Source organism: Cetorhinus maximus, chromosome 25 (assembly GCF_964194155.1).
Source record: "Cetorhinus maximus chromosome 25, sCetMax3.hap1.1, whole genome shotgun sequence".
NCBI classification, from domain to species: Eukaryota; Metazoa; Chordata; class Chondrichthyes; order Lamniformes; family Cetorhinidae; genus Cetorhinus; species Cetorhinus maximus.
Window position 1 is genome coordinate 38,725,588 of NC_135903.1, and position 19,111 is coordinate 38,744,698.

A 19,111-nucleotide genomic window follows, 5' to 3' on the forward strand; every position below is an offset into this window, starting at 1 on the left:
TCAGTTTAGCGTACTCTCTATCCCTTAGCAAAATTTTAAATATTTGGGAAGACGGGTGGGAAAACAGCTGATGCAATTTTAATACCATTATCTTTTTGTCCTGTAAATTCTTCTTCTGATGCTAATAGCACTTCTTTAATTTCCTTAGTAGAAAAGTTAGGTTTCATTAAAGGAATACAGTAGCGTCCATATTGCGTAAATTGTCCACAGGTTTTCCAAATACAATGGCCTGTCATTTTCAATGTCCATCTTCATTTGCGCTTTCATCGATGGCCTGCTCAACAGTAATGATATTTCATTAGACACTACATCCATGCTGATGAAATGATTGACTCCAGCTATCTTACAGGGAATCACTACACTTTTTAAAGATTTTAGGGTATTGTCATCTTCAAATCTAAAGCAGGTGGAACTCTCAAATTCTTTAACCTTATTCCAGTCCTTGTCATTTAAGGAGTCCAGGCAGCATGTTAACTAGTCTAGTCCACAGACTGTAGACGTGCATCAGCTATCCAGCACCACACAGTTGAAGGACTCTGCAACCAAGACATTCATCACTGGGCTAAAACTTCTTGTAATTAATACAATATCCTCTCTTTGGTCAATATCTCCATCTTCTTCTGAGTCTTCTGTCTCATGTTTAATTTTGAACACCTTACTATATCGTTTAGGACAGTTCATTGCATAATGGTATTTTGAATTGCATCTAAAACACTGATTGACCACACCCTGGGCATTCCTGGCGTTCACTCTTTTGTTGTAATTCCCCAATTCTTTTCTCCTGCCATAATTGTCAAAGGTGTTTCTGTCCTCTTTATTTCTGGTTACAAATCTCCTTTTTGTACGGACGCCCGCATCCTTCTAAACGACCTCGCCATCCCGTTAACATTGCATCCTCCGTTTTTGGCTTACCGCCGAATGACCCATTTGCACCATGAACGCTGCAGGAAAGGAATGTTTTCAGAGGAGTTCTTTTTTAGAGCTTCTGACATCTGTTCTAGCAGTGTGCATCTTTCTGTAAATTTTCGATATTCTGGCACAGTCTAGTAACTTAAATGCCAGCACTAATTGGGGAATTTCTAGATGGAACTTTTGCAATCTTGCATATGGTCTACAGAATTCCATTATGTAATCTTCTGTGGAACTATCCTCCAACTTTCAAAATTTATCAAAATCTGACCACACATCCTTTTGATAGATCTTATCCATAAAATCTAATAATGTTTCCAAACCTTCATCTGTGTCTAAATGCTCAGGCTCTAACTCCAAAAAATACTTTGCATTTTATTTTACTTTTGTATGGTAATGAAAGTGCCAAGACCATTCCCTGTTTATTCTTTGGCAAGGATGTAACCCATGTCCACATAGTTACTCCATTCTTCCATTGCTCATAGGGGTCACTCTCTGAAAACATCGATCAGTAATCATAACAAAAACAAAAATACAATCACGCTCTTAAAGTAACTCCAAATTCAGTCTTTTGTCCAAAGAAAGCTTAAATCTCCAATCTTTTTACTTACAAGCAGCAACCACCCACTGCGACCGCTGTTAAGCTCCAATAGCTGTTTGGCAATAAAGACCAAGACAGGCTCCTTCAGACAGAGTTTTATTTCTTTTTTTAAATTTTATTTTCGATTTATTTTTGAATCTACACAATTGCGAGTAAAACTGCCCATGACGGAAGTAATCAGAAAATGAGTTTTAAATTATTCTGTACATAAACAAAACAAATTGCAGGAATGTAGTTTTACAGCACAATTTATTTTTTTCCCAAGAAGGGAATCTGTTATCCTGGCTGCTGCCAAAGGCCAATAACAAAAGAATGAGTTTTAAATTTGCAATGACTATATATTAACAGGGAATCAAATACCAAGTCAAAAACTAAACCAGTAAATCACTCCTTATTCCATTCTTCTTTTTCCTTTTGTTCGCAGATAACTCCTTTAAGATATGGCTCTAGGTAGCATACATCCTACTTGTATTTTGTCTACTTTTCTTTTGGAAGGATTTAATGCTTCATGCTCACATCCAAAGCTCGTTTTATTCAGAACATTCTCTCATTGTAAAGGTTTTCAGGCAACCTTCGCACAGCCTCTTTCACGTCATCAGCTTCGTTGAGTGTGTCATCCCGCATAAGTCCGTATTTGTTGAACCCTGCAGCATTATAGTACCAATTTTGTAGGTTTTGAAGCAAACTGCTTGTTGCTTTGACTGGAGCTCTCGCCACCATCTTCCTGCTCAAGAGCCATAAAACTCTCTACAGAAACAACTTGTCTCACCTGTTATCCCTTTTACTCTTTTGAGCAACCAATTAAACTAAATTAAAGAAAACGAGGGACTGTTATCCCTTTTATACATCCAAATGGGTACTTAGGTTGTTAACTGGTAATTAGTGATTGAACTCCTTGTGAGTTAACTGTTTCCTTCTCCAACATGAGCCTTATAGATTTTTGGTTGTCAAGGGTTATGGGGGGCAGGCAGGAAAGTGGATTTAAGGCCATAATCAGATCAGCTATGGTCTTACTGAATGGTGGAGCAGGCTTGTTGGGCTGAATAGCCTACTCCTGCTCCAATTTCTTATGATTTTATGGCCTGTGTGAGTCCAGACTCACATCAATGTGGTTGATTTTTGACTACCGTCTGAAATGACCTAGTATGCCATTCAGTTGTTATCTGCTACCAGAAAGTCTAAAATGAATGAAATCAGATAGACTACCTGTGATCAACTTAGGCACCAAAAATGACACACAAAGGCACACCCCACCCAATTGACCCTGCAAAGTCTTCCTTGCTAACATGTGGCAACTTATGCCAAAATTGGGAGAACTGTCTCACAAACTAGTCAAGTAACATACTCACAGAATCATACCTTACAGCCAATTTTCAGACTCCTCCGTCACTATCCTGCACAAGAAAACCTCCTACTGATTACCATCTACCGCCCTCCCTCAGCCAAAGAATCAGTACTCCTTCATGTTGCACATAACTTGAAAGAAACACCGATGGTGGAAAGGGTCCAGAATGTACTCTGGGTTGGGGGACTTCAATGTCCATCACCAAGAGTGGCTCGGTAACACCACTACTGACAGAGTTGGCCAAGTCCCAAAGGACATAGCTGTTAGACTGGGTCTGTGGTAGTTGTGAAGGAACCAACAAGAGGGGGAAACCTATTTTACCTTGTCTTTGCCAATCTACCTGTCACAGATGCATCTGTCCATAATAGTATTGGTATGAGTGACCACTGCCCAGTCCTTGTGAAGGTGAAATTTCATGTCCATGTCCAAATGTAGCAGGACCTGGATAGCATTTGGGCTGATAAGCAGCACGTAACTTTTGTAGCACAATGTGCTGCTCATCTCCTACAAAAGAGAATCTATCCACCATCCTGTGACATTTAGCAGCTTTACCATCGCTGAATCTCCCACCATTAACATTTGGGAATTAGTATTGACCAGATCTGGCCACATAAATACTGTGGCTACGAGGGCAGGTCAGAGGTTGGAAATTCTGCAGTGTGAGACTCCAAAACCTTTCCACCATTAACAAGACACAAGTCAAGAGAATGATGGAATACTCTCCACTTGTCTGAGTGCATCTCCAACAACTCTCAAGAAGCTTAACAGCATGCAGGACAAAGCAGCATGCTTTGTCAGCACCACATCCACCACCTTAAACATTCACTTATTCCACCACTGATGCACAGTAGCAGCAGTGTGTACCATCTACAAGATGCACTACAGCAACTCGCCAAGCCTCCTTCGGCAGCACCTTCCAAACCTGTGGCCACTACCACCTAGAAGGACAAGGGCAGCAGATGCATGGGAGCACTACTACCTGCAGCTTCCCCTCCAAGCCACTCACCATCCTGACTTGAAAATATATAGTTGTTCCTTCATTGTCCCCAAGTCAAAACCCTGGAACTTCCTATCTAACAGTATTGTCAGTGTGCCTACACCACACGGACTGCAGCATTTCAAGAAGTTGGCTCACTCCCACCTTCTTGAGGGATGGGCTATAAATGCTGGCTTTGCCCCATCCCATGAACAAATAAAAACATTTGTAGTATCTAGTGCTGGTGTCCTGGAGCATGTCACAGGCTGACTAGGGTGTGTGGGACAAATACTAACCTGTTTCAAATATTTCTCCCGTTCTTTTTGCCTTTCTCTCTTCCCCCTCTTTGTTGTTCCTGTTAATCTGTCTCTCCCATTCTCCTTTCTTCCCCCCCATGCCCGCTCTCTGCCCTGTCCCCCCTCTCCACCCCTGTCCCCACTCTCTCTTCTCACCTCTCTCTGCAGAATGCAGGCTGTAGTTAAGAGGTTGAGTCAACTTCTGAAACCAGGAGGGATGATTCTCTTCAGGGACTACGGGCGTTATGACATGGCACAACTTCGATTTAAGAAAGGTAAGGGCTTGAAGCTGATCCCCCTGATTAACTGATACTGTAACATAACCTGCTCAGGCCTCCCAAGCTATTATTGGAATCGTAAAATTACAGTTTTAATCTAATTCTTTCATTGTACATTACCCAAGTATGTGATGACATGAGTTTGGAACTAACTCCGAGTTTGTGATATATTGGAGAATTGCGGTGACTGCGACTTTTAGCACAAATGAATAATGCAAGGATTCAGAAGCATATTGTTTGATTCTGGATTCACTCTGTTCCTGATCGAGACCCCAGTGCCTCTGCATTAGTAATGGAAGCACAGGACATGGATGTCCCCATGTGACAGTGTTCAATCACCCACTGGCAACTTAGGCACAGCAGTGTCTTCACAGCTGCCTCCTCAAGGGCAGAAGTGTGAAATGTATTTCTCAAGGAAGAAGCTGAAAGTGGATAGTTTTCATCATTGGAAGGTAAATTACTCCCACGTCCCAGAATAACTGTGGGTCTGTCTGCTATTATTTAGCCCACAGAATGGCTTCTAAAGAACTTGCTCCAGAAGAAAAGCTATAACATCCAACAAAAATCTGCTGTTCTAATTTACCCCAGAGATGGTGCTGTAACCTCTAAAGAGAGGCCTGTTATTACTTCCTCCAGAGGTGGTTCTGTAATCTCAGCCTTTTTAAACAATCACGGGCCAACTGATCATAGGAAGTAAGAGTAGGCTATTCGGCCTCTTGAGTCTGCTTTGCAATTTAATAAGAGTGTGGCTGATGTGATTGTGGCCTTAAATCCACATTCCTTCTGACCCCCATCTAACCCTTGACTTCCTTGTAAATCAACAATCTGTCTAACTTGGCCTTGAATATATTCAATAATACAGCCTCCACTCTCTCTGGGGGAGAGAATTCCATTGACAACCATCTGAGGGAAGAAATTCCTCCTCATCTCTGTCTTAAATGGGAGACTCTTTATTTTTGAACTGTGCCCCCTAGTTTTAGATTTCCCCTGGAGGGGAAACAACCTCTCTGCATCTGTCCTGTCAAGCCCCCTTAGACTCTTAGGTTTCAATAAGATCACCTCTCATTCTTCTAAACTCCAATGAGCATAGGCCCAACCAGCTCAACCTTTCCTCATAAGACAATCCGTTCATCCCAGGAATCAACCTGGTGAACCTTCTCTTGAACTGCTTTCTAGGTAAGGAGACCTAAACTGTACACAGTACTCTAGGTGAGTTCTCAACAGTGTCCTGTACAGTTGTTGCAAGAATTCCCTACTTGTATACTCTATCCCCCTTGCAATGAAGGCCGAGGTTCCACTTGCCTTCCTAATTACTTGCTGTATCTACATGCTATATTTTTGAGATACCTGTACCAGGACACCCAGATCCTTCTGTTCTGCAGTCACCCTCCATTTAAATAATATTCTGACTTTCTATTCTCCTGCTAAAGTGGATAATTTCACATTTTCCCACATTATACCCCATCTGCCAAGTTTTTATCCACTCAATTAACTTATCTATATATCTTTGCAGACTCTTTGAATCCTCCTCACAATTTGCTTTCCTACCTATCTTTGTATCATCAGCAAATTTGGTTACAATGCACTTGGTCTCTTCACTCCAGTTATGAATATAGATTGTAAATAGTTGAGGTACCAACAAAGATCCCTGTGCCACTCCACTAGTTTTAGTTTGCCAACATGAAAATTACTCTTTATCCTGAGTCTCTGTTCCCTGTTAGTTAGCCAATCCTCTGTCCATGCTAGTATATCAACCCAACACCATGAGCTCTTATCTTGTGTAGTAACCTTTTATGTGGCACCTTATCGAATGCCTTTGGAAATTCAGATACATCTACTGGTTCCCCTTTAAGCACCCTGCTTGTTCCATCTTCAATTAACTCTAATGAAATCCGTTGTTTGGTAGCACAAACACTGAAGTATTACTGAAAAAAGAGATATTTTATCAAAGCTTTTCATCCTGCACTTATCAGGATAATTCACAAGAAGATACCAATGTCAGGGGAAACCGCATATTTATATTGTATGAGAAGAGAGAGCTGATTGATTGGCAAGCGGACTCTGATTGGTAGATGTGTTGCCATGGTGAATGCACCAGTTGATGGTGATTGACAGTTAACTGCCAAGCATTGATTGCCATTGAAACCAGGCAGCTTGACTCTGATTGGTCAAGACATTGCCCTGGGGAATGAACCAGCAAATGGCTGTCACCTAACTGAAACAGGAGCAATGTGTGTACATGTTCTTTCTGCTGCAAAGAACAGGGCCCTGTGAATTAATGTATGTAGTTTCCAGTACATGCAATTACGCCACACTGCGAACAGTACTGACAATCTTAAATTGGTTGTCAGTGTAATTCTTAGCACACTGAGGATTATTTATCAAATGTTGCCTAATCGTGGCATCACATCTAGTGTCGGACATTGTGTTTTGAGTTTTGCAAGCACAGGTTAGTTGGATACGGTCTGTACCTTGCCCGTTGCAAACAGCGGAAGGGACTTGTTGTTTGATGCGATCCGCCATTCCTTGCGACGTACGGCCTACATACCTAGCATCCCTGTCACTGAAATTCATACACCACATTACTCATTTGTGTGAGAGGCAGAAAATCTTTTTGGCTTGATGGCAGCATCCTGTTAGTGGCGAATTCCATTTGTGTTGCTACTTTAGTGTAGCAGCGTGAAACAGCTAGCTTTACCTGTTGCTCAAATTTTTAGGATACCTTGCCCTACCAGGGTAACCTGAGGTAGACTGGGCACTTTTCAGGACCAAAGTTGATGGCCTTGGGCCTGTTCATGGGTTTGCTCGACCTACCGCGTGAAAAGATCTGATCAGGGTAGCCTTTATCCCGCAGGATGTCTTTTATGCACCTTATTTCAGCATCAAGCATGCATGGTGAGCAAATGGCTCGGGCCCTATTTACGAGGTTGCCGATAAGGCCAATCTTAAAACACGTGGAACTGTAAGAGTCCCAACGCGCCTGCATTGACCAGTGAAGGTAGGCTTGCGGTAGACCGTGGTAGAGAACCCCCTGGCAGATTTCTCAACTAGTACATCAAGGAAAGAGGAGTTCATTTGACTGCTCCATTTCAAAGGTGAATTTGAGCTCAGGATGGAGCCCATTAAGACATGCAAGGAAATTATTACATTCAGCTGTCCACTTGCCAGCCACTCAGCGCACTCTTCTCAGACTGTATAAATATGTTGTTTCCCTTGACATTGGTATTTTTTTGCAAATTGTCCTGATGAATGCAAGATCAAAAGCCTTGACAAAAAGAGTCTCCTTTTTTTCAGCAATACTGAAATGAATTTGTCAAACACAATTTCCCTTTCACAAAACCGTGTTCAGTCTGCCTGATTGTATTGTGATTTTTCTAAGTGTCCTGCCACTACTACTTTAGCAATGAGTTCCTCACATTTTCACAATGACAGATGTCAGGCTAACTGGCCTATAGTTTCCATGCTTTCTGTCTTCCTCCTTTCTTGAATAGAGGTGTTATGTTTATGGTTTTTCAATCCACTGGGATTTTTCTAGAATCTAAGGAATTTTGGTAGATTACAACCACTGCATCCACTATCTCTGCAGCCACTTCTTTTAAGACCTTAGGATGCAGGCCATCAGATTCAAGGGATTTGTCAGCCTTTAGTTCCATTAGTTTCCCAGTACTTTTTCTCTGGTAATTGTGATTATTTTTTGTTCCTCCCTCCATTTTGCATCTTGATTTTCTATAATTCTTGGGATGCTCTTTATGTTTTCAGCTGTAAGATAGATACAAAATACATGTTCCAACTCTCTGACATGTGCTTGTTCTCATTATTAATTTCCCTCTAAGGGACCAACGCTTACTTTTGCTACTCTTCCTTTTTATATACTTGTAGAAGCTCTTACTCTGCTTTTATATTTCCTGCTAGTTTACTCTCATGCTCTGTTTTCTTCCTTTTTTTTAGTCATCATTTGCTGGTTTCTAAAATTTTCCCAATCTTCCATCCTATCACTAATCTTCATAGCCATTGAATGCCTTTTCTTTCAATTTGATACCATCCTTAACTTCCTTAATCAGCCACGGATGGTGCATCCTTCTCATAGACTTTTTTTTCTGAACGGAATATATTTTTGTTGAGAGTTTTGAAGTATCTCCTTAAATGTCAGCCACTGCTTCTCTACCATCTTACATTTTTAACCAGTTTTCCCAGTCCACTTTAGCCAATTCTGTCTTCATACCTTTTTAATTGCCTTTTTTTTAAGTTTAAGACATTAGTCTCAGACCCAGATTTCTCACCCTCAAGCTGAATGTGAAATTCTATCAAGTTATGATCACTCTTGCCTAGAGGATCTTTTACTGTGAGATCATTAATTAATCCTGTCTCATTACACATTACCAGTCTAAAATGCCCTGCTCCCTGGTTGGTTCCAGAATGTATTGTTCTAAGAAACTGTCCCAAATGCACTCTATGAACCCATCCTCCAGGCTACCTTTGCCAATTCGATTTGTCAATCTATATGAAGTTTAAGATTGGCCATGATTATTACCTTTCTACAAGCCCCCGTTATTTATTGATTCATACTCTGTCCTTCAATGTAGCTACTGTTAGGGGGCCCATAAACTACTCCCAGAAATAGCATTCCCTCTGCCTCAACATGAGAAATGTAATTGGTGATTCGCTGCTGTTCCTATTCAGGGTATGCTACATCTCCGATTTATGATGAATTAAAGCTTTGATATCAGACTCCTCTGATGACCTGCTGGGTGATGGCACCACCTAGTGTAGCACCAAGCTATACAGACTAGAAAATCTCAGAATCAGTCAGAGCAGGGTGAGGGCCCAGAATACTCCTGGCACCTTGTGGCATTGTGGCCCAAAATGAGCCAATGCCTTTGCAACAGAGAAAACAAATAAAATTTAAAAACTGATCTCAATTTTCACCGAACACACAGATTTTACATAACTCAACACCTCAACAGTTAAACACTGTGACAATGCCAAATGAAAACAAGATTATTTTCAGTGTTACCACTTAAGAGTGGTGCTACAATAATCCAAAAAACCCGATGCAATATTTAGAAGATGAAAAGGAAATTAATTAGCCCGAAGATCCAAGTTATATTGTCAAAAGTAAAAGAATTGACAAGACCTGTCGCTGGACCTGTGCCAACTCATGGACACTGGTTCTACGGCAGGACAAATGCGTCATGTGTGCTGACTGAGTTATGTCACAGCACTGAAAATAAGTTCTCCGACAAATCCAGTTTTAAATCGGTGACTCTGCACTGCTCTAATTCTGGCCTACTGATTTCCATCGCCCTTCCATTGATGGCCCTGCCTTCAGCTACCAGGCCCTAAATTCTTGAATTCCCCCTTTAAATCTATTCACCTCCCTCCTCCTTTAAATCCTACCTCATTGACGAAGCTTTTAATGTGCCCGCAACCCCAATCTCTCTCCCTTTAGCTTGGCTCTCTGGCAACTGGCATTGTGCTAGAGGACTGTTAATATTGTACCACTATTTGGAAAGGGAGGAAGGAATAGACCAATGACAGGCCAGTCAGCCTAACCTTGGCTGCAGACAAACTATTGGAAAAAAAAGTCTGAGGGACAGTGTAAGTCATTTAGAAACACAGTTGATTAATCAAGGACGGTCAGCATGGTTTTGTTAAGGAAAGGTCATGTCTGACCAACTTGATAGGATTTGCAACAAGAAGAGTTGATGTGAAGATTTATGGGGATTTTGCCAGGAATGGAGAACTTTAGCTGTGATGAAAGATTGGATAGGCTGGGGTTGGCTTTTTTTGGAATAGAGGGGGCAGAGGGGAGAATTAATTGAGGAGTATAAAATTATGAGGGGCCTAGATGGAGCCTGATAGGAAGGACCTATTTCTATTAGCAAGAGGTCAATAATCAGGGGTTGTAGATTGTAAAGTAATTGGTAGGAAAATTCGAGGGGAGTTGAGTAATTTTTCACCCAGTGGATGATGGAGATCTGGAACTCACTGTTTGAAAGGGTGGTAGAGGCAGAAACCCTCTTTGCATTTAAAAAATACTTAGATATGAACTTGAAGTGTTGTAACCTCCAGGGTTACAGACTAAGAACTGGAAAGTGGGGTTAGGCTGGTTGGCCAATTTTGGCTGGCACAGACACAATTTGTGTGGTTACGCATCTGTGAAGTTCATTGTAATGTCTGACTATGTTGAAGATGTTATCACTATGCCAGTTGTTTCCACAAATTGGCTGCAAGTGGAATTAATCATTCCAAGTTCTGCCATGTTCTACTTCTGAGAAGCAATGAGTTAACGGCAAAATTACCTACCAGACTAGCTGAATTCATCAGTATGGAGAAATATTGTGGGAGAGTGGAAGTGGAGTTGCAGGTCTGCAATCGACGGAAAAAAATCACTGGGACATGGGACTCCACGCTTTGTATTACCTGGACAGTGAGTGCTTAATATGGTGAAAAAAATATCCCATTCTCCCAACCACCACTGCCGCTCTGCTCAATTCAATGAGTACACTGTTCTCTCAGTAACATGGAAGTTGGTGCTGTGACAAGTAAAATGTCAAACAAAGAATAGGTCGGGTCACTGGGTGTTGGAAAGAGTGATAGAAAACATTCTATTTATTGTGTGGTTTAGTGAAAGGTCAATGACCTTCAGTTACAGGCTCCATTAGACAGACACGAACCACACTTCCCAGTCCACTTCAGAATTATTTGCTGCGATGCAGAAATGGAGCATTTGCTGCTGGATAGTCAGTAAGTTTTCCTGCTATGTTTCAGACTGAGCCACTAACTTTATCCATTCCTATTGAATACATGTTGTTTCTGAGATAGACCACTAAAGTGTTTGAGACACTTCATATGGAATTGTTAAAGGTCGCAAGGTTTTTCTTAATGAACGCTTAATGAAAAATCCTTAAAATCCTTTTCCAAATTTTGTCGAAACTACAGGCAAACGGAGAAATTGATGGTGCAGGTAGTTGGACACTGCTCTTTCAAAGCTGGGCCTGCATTTGAAACTAGCCAAAACTGAAGAGATGGAAGTCGTGTTTGTCTTCTGTCTATGAGTCCTCTCTGCAATACATCTAAACCTAGTTCCCAGTGGGAGGGAACACATTGCCCACAAACTGGCAGTCTCGTTGACGGAGGCCACAGCATGTGTCAGTGCCATATGGTGCAGTGAAGTTGTTTTGAGATTGGATGAGGAACATTGAGCAGTGTAAGGGTGCTCTGGAGATAGCTGGGTTGCACCTGATTTGGAAATGCTTCATACTGGCACTGGTTGACAAAATTGGCAAAGTGTTTTCCATTTTCCAGTGAGATCCTGTACCCAGACCACCAGAAAAATCGCCAAAAATCACTAAAATAAAAACAGAAAGTGCTGGAAAAACTTAGCAGGTCTGGCAGTACCTGTGGAGAGAGAAACAGAGTTAACTTATGGGGTCCAATATGACTCTTCTTTGGAACCAAAAATACTAAATGGGCAGCAGTGCTTTGCATTCCATCCAGTGGCCTGTATGTTTCATCATAATGAAACCCCTTTGGTGAGTGCTTTCAGTAGCTGCAAGTTGAACTCCAGCTAACTCCAGTAAAATGCGGCAGTTCATTTAAAATAAAATCAGCTATGCATTTTAAGTCTCTGTATTCTCTCTCTGAATACCATACCCATTCCTGATTGACACAGTCTACCACAGCATCCTCCTCCAACATCACTCTAATGTCATCCACCTAGGTGGGACTGCTCCCACCTGGTTCTATTCTCATTTGTCTCATCGTAGCCAGAGAATCATTTGCAACAGCTTCTCTTCCTGCTCCTGCATCCTTACCTCTGGTGTCCCCCGAGGATCTATGTTTGTGCACCCCCTCCCCCAGCTCTCACCCACATACTGCCCCTCAGCGACATCATCCAAAGGCACAGCGTTAGTTTTCACTTGTACGCTGATGACACCCAGCTCTACCTCATCACCACCTCTCTCGAATACTCCACTGTTGCTAAATTATCAGACCACTTATTCAACTTTCAGTACTGGGTGAAAAGAAATTTCCCCTAGTTAAATATTGGGAAGACTGAAGACATTGTTTTCAGCCTCCACTTCAAAGTCCGTTCCTTAACTACCAACTCCAGCCGTCTCCCGGGCAATAGTCTGAGATTAAGCCAGTATGTTCGTAACCTTAAGATAAAGGCAAAATACTGCGGATCCTGGAAATCTGAAACAAAGGCAAAAAATGCTGGAAAAACTCAGCAGGTCTGACAGCATCTGTGGTGAGAAAGACAGAGTTAACGTTTCGCGTCTGTATGACTCTTCAAGAATAAAATGAAACTGGGGGCAAGGACATCTTTGAGATAGGTTGAGTCTGTGCTGCTGGAGGGAGAGGTCGATTGTGTTCACATGGTGGCGCATGGAGTGTGGATCTCAGGATGCAACGAGAATAGCAGTTCGAGGAGCGTTGTATGTCCTGGAGATAACCTGTAATCCTGTGTGGGTTCGAAACATGAGGGATGGGACTTCACTTGGAATCCACGTGGGGTAAGTCGGAGACGGAGACAGTCACTGAGGAAGGAAATATGGCTGTGAAAGCAAGTTTTAGTAAACACCTCGTCAAACACCAGGAGGGAAATGGAAAGCAATGAAGGTGAGCAGGGCAAAAGAGACAAGCGGAAATCCTGTCGGAGAGAAGAGCAGTACTTCTTCAAGGTAGGCATTCCTGGAAGAGAAGTGGCAGTGAATTAAACACTAAGATAAAGGCAAAATACTGCGGATGCTGGAAATCTGAAACAGAATAAAATGAAACTGGGGACAAGGACAGCTTTGAAATAGGGTGAAGTCATATAGACTTGAAACGTTAACTCTGTATTTCTCTCCAAAGATGCTGTCAGACCTGCTGAGTTCTCCAACATTATATGTTTTTGTTCGTAACTTTGCTGTCACACTCGGTCCAAGATGAGCTTCCGACCTCATGTTTGTGACATTCCTGAGGTTGCCCATTTCCACCTCCGTAACACTGGAAATGGAAAACACTTTGCTAATTTTGTCTTTAGTGCCAGCGTAAAGCAGTTCTGAATCAGGTGCAACCCAGCCATCTCCAGAGCACCTTTACACTGCTCAAAGAATGTACCTCGTCCAATCTCAAAACAACCTTACCCTGTCTCAGCTCACCTGTTGCTAAGACTCTCATCCAGGGTTTCCTCTAGACTCAACTATTCCAACACACACCTGGCTGGTCTCCAAACGTTCTACCCTCTGTAAACTTGAGGTCATCCAAAACTCTGCTGCCCGTGTCTTAACTTGCATCAAGTCCCATTCCCCTGTCACCCTTGTTCTCGCTCAACTTCATTGGCTCCCAGCCAAGCAATGTCTTATTTTAAAATCCTTGTTTTCAAACCCCTTCATGTTTCCACCCCTCTCTACTTCTGTAATTTCCTCCAGCCCTACAACTTTGAGGTATCTGCATTGCCCTAATTCTGGTCTCTTGTGCATCCCCCAATTTTAATTGCTCCACCACTAGTGACCCTGTCTTCAGCTGCCTAGACCCTAAGCTCTGAATTACCCTCCCTGCGTCTCTCTACCACGCTTTCCTCTTTTAAGACATTCCTTAAAACTTACCTCTTTGACCAAACTTTGGTCATTTGACCTAATATCTCCTTATGTGGCTAGGTGTGATGTTTTGTCTTATAATGCTCCTGTGAAGTGCTTTGGAATGTTTTATTACCTTAAAGGAGCCAAATGAATATTAGTTGTTGTTATTGTTGTAGGTCGCTGTCTATCTAAAAATTTCTACGTTCGAGGAGATGGGACTAGAGTTTATTTCTTCACACCAGGTAATCATACACTGTTTGCAGCTTAATCTTCACTAAATTTTTTAAGAATGTGGGAGTTGAGGGGATTCCTGCATTAGAATCGATAGTGATTTGATCCACAGTCCCTGTTATGAAATGATTCCCTTTTTAAAATTTTATGTGCTAAGATCCTGTTTTATTGACCTGACCTCTTCCTGATATGGTCAGTGCTGTCACTTTGGAATGAGAACTCCAAGCAGCTAGCCTGTTGGTTTAGTACAACCATGATGCATATATTGGCCCAGATCTTCCGTTCCCGATTGTGGTGAATGCGGAGATGTTCACCACAATTAAGGGGCCACGATGGAATCCGAGGTTCTGGGTACTGGGAAGCCAACTTATGCTGGAACCCAAACTTCCAGTTCACCAGAAATGGTTTTGTGGGAGCCCCGGCTGATGGTCCTGCTGAGACCAGGCAGCATGTAAATTTGGGCTGTTTGCCTTAGATTTACCTAATTTATTTTACCCTGATTTATTTAGCCCTCTTCTTAGTAGGAGTAGAGCCTACTAGGATCGCTCTTTTAAATCAAGCAGGGTGTCTTCACGCTGCCGTCAACCCTGATGCTGCTAAACCCACCACCCCCCCCACTGTCCTGCCACCTGCACCCCTGACTCAGACCCCTGCCCCAATATCCCCAGCTCCTTAGTTCCACAGGTGTCAGAGCAGAGCCGATGATGCCTTTGGGGGAGGTGTGCACAGTGATAGGGGAGGTGAAGGGGTGAATGCCAGGAAGGGGGTGAGCATCACGGGAGATGTGAGTGCAGTGGTGTGTGATGACATGGGTTTGGGAGGGAGGTGAGCAGCATAGGGATGCGGATGGGACTGGGGTGTGAGCGGTGATGCAGGTTCGGGTGGGGTGTATGGGGTCGTCTGAACAGGAAATGAGGAGTTGGGGGTGAACGGCAGTGCAGGTGCAGATGTGGGGGTGGGGTGGTGCTAGAATGAAAAATTGATTAAAAATTGGCTTTAAAACACTTGGAAACACTGAACTGAAGCGGTTTGCCTTCAGTTAATGATGACAAAGGGGCAGGTTTTGCTTCAATGTGACGCCACTAGGCCTCACATTTCTCCTTGACCATTGGTACACTCTGCAGCTGGAAGACCAAGCTCCTGCTGCAGCTGACGAGAAAGGCAAGAACAATATTTAAGATGCAGTAAGCAGCATAAGTCACTGCTTCGCTGTGTGACAGGACTATCCTGGCCCTTGTTACACTTCCGCCTCTGAGTCAGAAGGTCATGTGTTCAAGCTCCACTCCAGAGCCTTGAGCACATAATTTAGGCTGAGACTTCAGAGCACCATTGGGGTGTGTGTTGCATTATCGGAGATGCCATCTTTCAGAAGAAACATTAAACCGAGGCTCCGTTGTGCCTGTTTGGATATAAAAGGACCCATGGCATTATTTAAATGTTCTCCAGATGTCCTGGCTAATATCAATCTGTCAATCAACATCACTAAGCAGACTGTTTGTTCATTTATCTCTGTGGGATCTTGCTGTGTGGAAATTGGCTGCTGCATTTCCCTACAATAGTGACTACGCTTCAAAAAGTACTTCACTGGCTGTGGGGACACCCTGTATTCATGAAAGGTGTGACTTAAATGCACATCTCTTTCTTTACTATTGCTCCTCCCAGCCAAGAAGAGGTGTAATGGAGGTTCTTAAAATAATGAAGGGCTATATCAAGGTGAATATGTTAGGGAGGCAGTGACTAGCAGTCATTAATCTAAAATTGTCTTCGAGAGAGTGAGGAAAGAAGTTAAATGCATTTCTTTCCACAAAGGGAATGCTTTCCATTGGGAGTGGATGAGGCAGAGATCATTCCTTTTAAGGGAAAAGAAGGTAAATATTTAGATATAATCTGCAAGGAGAGAGCAGGTCAGTGGGATTAGTATTGGTTTATTCCAGTACAGACACAATGATCGAGATAGCCCCTGCTATAAAGCTCTAAAATACCATTTATAAAATTGCTCAGAGTGGGCCATTGGCCGATACTTGATAAGAACATTGTAGAGCCTGCAAGGCCTAAGCCCACTTAACCTGTAATACTGTCTTCTCTCTCCAGGTGAACTGGATGAGCTCTTCACATCTGCCAGCCTGGACAAAGTCCAGAACCTAGTGGATCGGCGTCTGCAGGTTAACCGTGGGAAGCAGCTGACTATGTATCGGGTCTGGATCCAGTGCAAGTATCGCAAACCTCTCCAGCAAGGAGAATGAAGATTCCCAACCCCGTGCATCAGTTGCCTTTGAGCTGCATTGAATTGATGTGACTGTCTGAGATCCTGATTCAATCTGCTGTCACTTTGTTTAGCCCTGATGAGTTGACTTAAACCCTCTTGCTCCATAATCAGAACCGTTATAAAATTCTGGATGACTGCACATTAACTCCTGTCTGTTTATATATAGCACTCTGTATGTTACAGTCACCATATTCATACTTGCTGCTTGTTCTTGGAGGTGAAATCACTGGTCAGTGTGTTAATCTGTTGAACATTTCTGTAGACTGTACAAACCTGACTGCCCATTCCCTTCAGCTCCCCTGTCAGTCACCACAACTCACTGTTCACACCATTTTCTTCCATTCTCCAAAACTTCTGTAGTCTCTGTGTTAATATAGCAGGAATAGGTCATTCAGCCCTTTGAGCCTGATCCACTATTCAATCAGATCATGGCTGATCTGTACCTCAACTCGAGTTACTCACCTTCACTCATATTCTTTGATGCCCTTACCTAACAAAAGTTGATCAGTCTGAGTCTTAAAAGCTCCAATTATCCCAGCATCCATTTTGGGGGTGGAGAGAGTTTTCCAGATTTCTGCTACCTTTTGTCTGAAACAAATATTCTTGATTTCGCTCCGAAATAACTGAGCTCTAATTTTAACATGATGTCCACTTGTTCTTGATTTCGCCCACCAGAAAATATAGTTTCAAATCCTTTGAACCTTTTAGATAACTTGATCAGATCGTTCCGCAGTTGTCTTCACTCAAGGGCACACAAGCCAGTTACTGTGTGAACCATTCTCTGCATACTGGTTTGGTTTCCTTTCCTCATTGGACCCCTGGGTGTCCATGTAAACCATGGTGATCTCAAAATTAGATGAAGATATTCACGATTTGAGTTTGCTATTACTTTACTTTGAAAAGGATTTGAGCTGGCTGATCTCTGCAGAGATCCCCATCTCAGCAGCAAGGCTTTGGGGTGCATCAAGGGCCATCTCCTGTAACGAGGGCCCATTAGAGAGAGGGCAGCCTCCTTGCATGCTTCCTGCACATTGATTTCAGGGAAGGCCCAGGAACAGATCGATTGCTCACCATTCACAGACGCAGCAAAAAGCATCTTAAACAAAGGAGTCTCACTCTCTGCCATGGATGCCTCAAATTGCTGGGGTGGCGGAGGAAGGGTTAATTCTTATTGGAAAAGTTTGATACACAACGCAGCAAATTTAGACTCTAACCATATGTAGGCACCACACAAGGGTTGAGTGCACGCCAAGAGAGTCTCTCAGTGCTGCTGTGTTTCAAGTAGCCATGTCTGGGTCTGTACACGTTATCGTAGTCTAACGAAGCACATCAAGCTATTCGTACTGTTTGACCCACTGTAGATATGGGAACAAAAATGTCGATTTTAACTGTATTGTCATTGTTTTTACTGGATGGTGTTATGGCAAGAACAGTATATTTAATAAATTGTATTTTTTTCTTCTTTGTCGATATCCAGTGATTTGAGTGGACTTTCCTGTTTGGGTATGTGTGACTCCTGTGACATGTGACACTGTTTGTGTGTGTTTTATGACTGTTACTGTATATGCATTAGATATGAATATCCCCTTGATGGCATTACCATCATCAAATTTCCCGCATCGACAGCCTGGGGAACTGAACTGAACCAGCCACATAAATACTGTGACTACAAGAGCAGGTCAGAGGTTGGGAATTCTGCAGCAAGTAACTCACCTCCTGACTCCCCAAAGTCATTCCAAACCCTACAAGGCATGAGTAAGGAATGTGATAGGACACTTCTCACTTACCAAATGAGTGCAACTCCAACAAGACATCCAGGACAAAGCAGTCCACTTGATTGGCACACATCCACTGGCTTCACCATCCATTGCCTCCATCACCGGCATACTGTAGCTGAAGTGTATACTATCGACAAGAGGCACTGCAGTAGCTTACCACAGTTTCTTTCTACCTAACAGCATTGTTAGAACAGGTTCACCACAAAGGCTGCAGTGGTTCAAGAAGGAGGTCCGCCCACCACCGCCTCAAGGGCAACCAGGGAGAGGTAATAAATTCTGGACTTACCAGTGACGCCCACAACCTCAGAATGAATATTTGAAAAATATTGTAATGTTGCCGTCTGTATATTATACAACATTGTGTATGTTATATATTAGCGTGCATACTATGTTATAAAGCCCTGTACTTGGGTGTTTTATATACCCACTTCACTAGGAGTAGACCTGAGGGTAATCCAGTAACAGGAGCGAAAGTGGTTTCAGCTGGGGATGGTATCTGACCAGCCTCCTCGACTTTGGGCTGTGGTAAAACCAATGGTGTTTTTACTGGGCTTCCAATGAACATCTGATAGTCCCACACAAAAGGCTACAAAACAGTGGGAAGTCAGAATAACTGACTGAAAGGAATAAAATTACTTGTTAGAGAACTCATGTCAGGCTGAGGGGAAGTATTAGGTGTTGCACCTGAGGTCTGAGAATTTTGGAGAGAGTTGGAAAAGGAGATGATCTTAAAGAAGTTTGTAAAATAATTAAAGGAACAAGCAAGGTGATCACAATTAAATCCTGTGTACGGTAAGGAGTCACAGGCTTAAACTATATATGTCTCCAAGTCAGGATGGTGCCTGACTTTGAGGAGATCTTG

At 42.6% G+C, this 19,111-nt stretch overlaps 1 protein-coding gene and 1 pseudogene across 1 annotated transcript in view; one reads left to right on the top strand and one right to left on the bottom strand.

Annotated features, from left to right (window-relative positions):
- Nucleotides 1–17,929, top strand: part of mettl2a (methyltransferase 2A, methylcytidine) — a 39,547-nt gene extending 21,618 nt beyond the window's left edge. Inside the window, exons 7-9 of the mRNA XM_078529825.1 lie at nucleotides 4,296–4,402; nucleotides 14,151–14,216; nucleotides 16,297–17,929. Coding sequence (XP_078385951.1) covers nucleotides 4,296–4,402; nucleotides 14,151–14,216; nucleotides 16,297–16,448 — 325 coding nt within the window. The 3' untranslated portion in view covers nucleotides 16,449–17,929. The remainder of the gene's footprint in view (nucleotides 1–4,295; nucleotides 4,403–14,150; nucleotides 14,217–16,296) is intronic.
- LOC144667776 (cytochrome b-c1 complex subunit 7 pseudogene) lies at nucleotides 1,880–2,239 on the bottom strand (annotated as a pseudogene).
- Nucleotides 17,930–19,111: the final 1,182 nt, after the last annotated feature.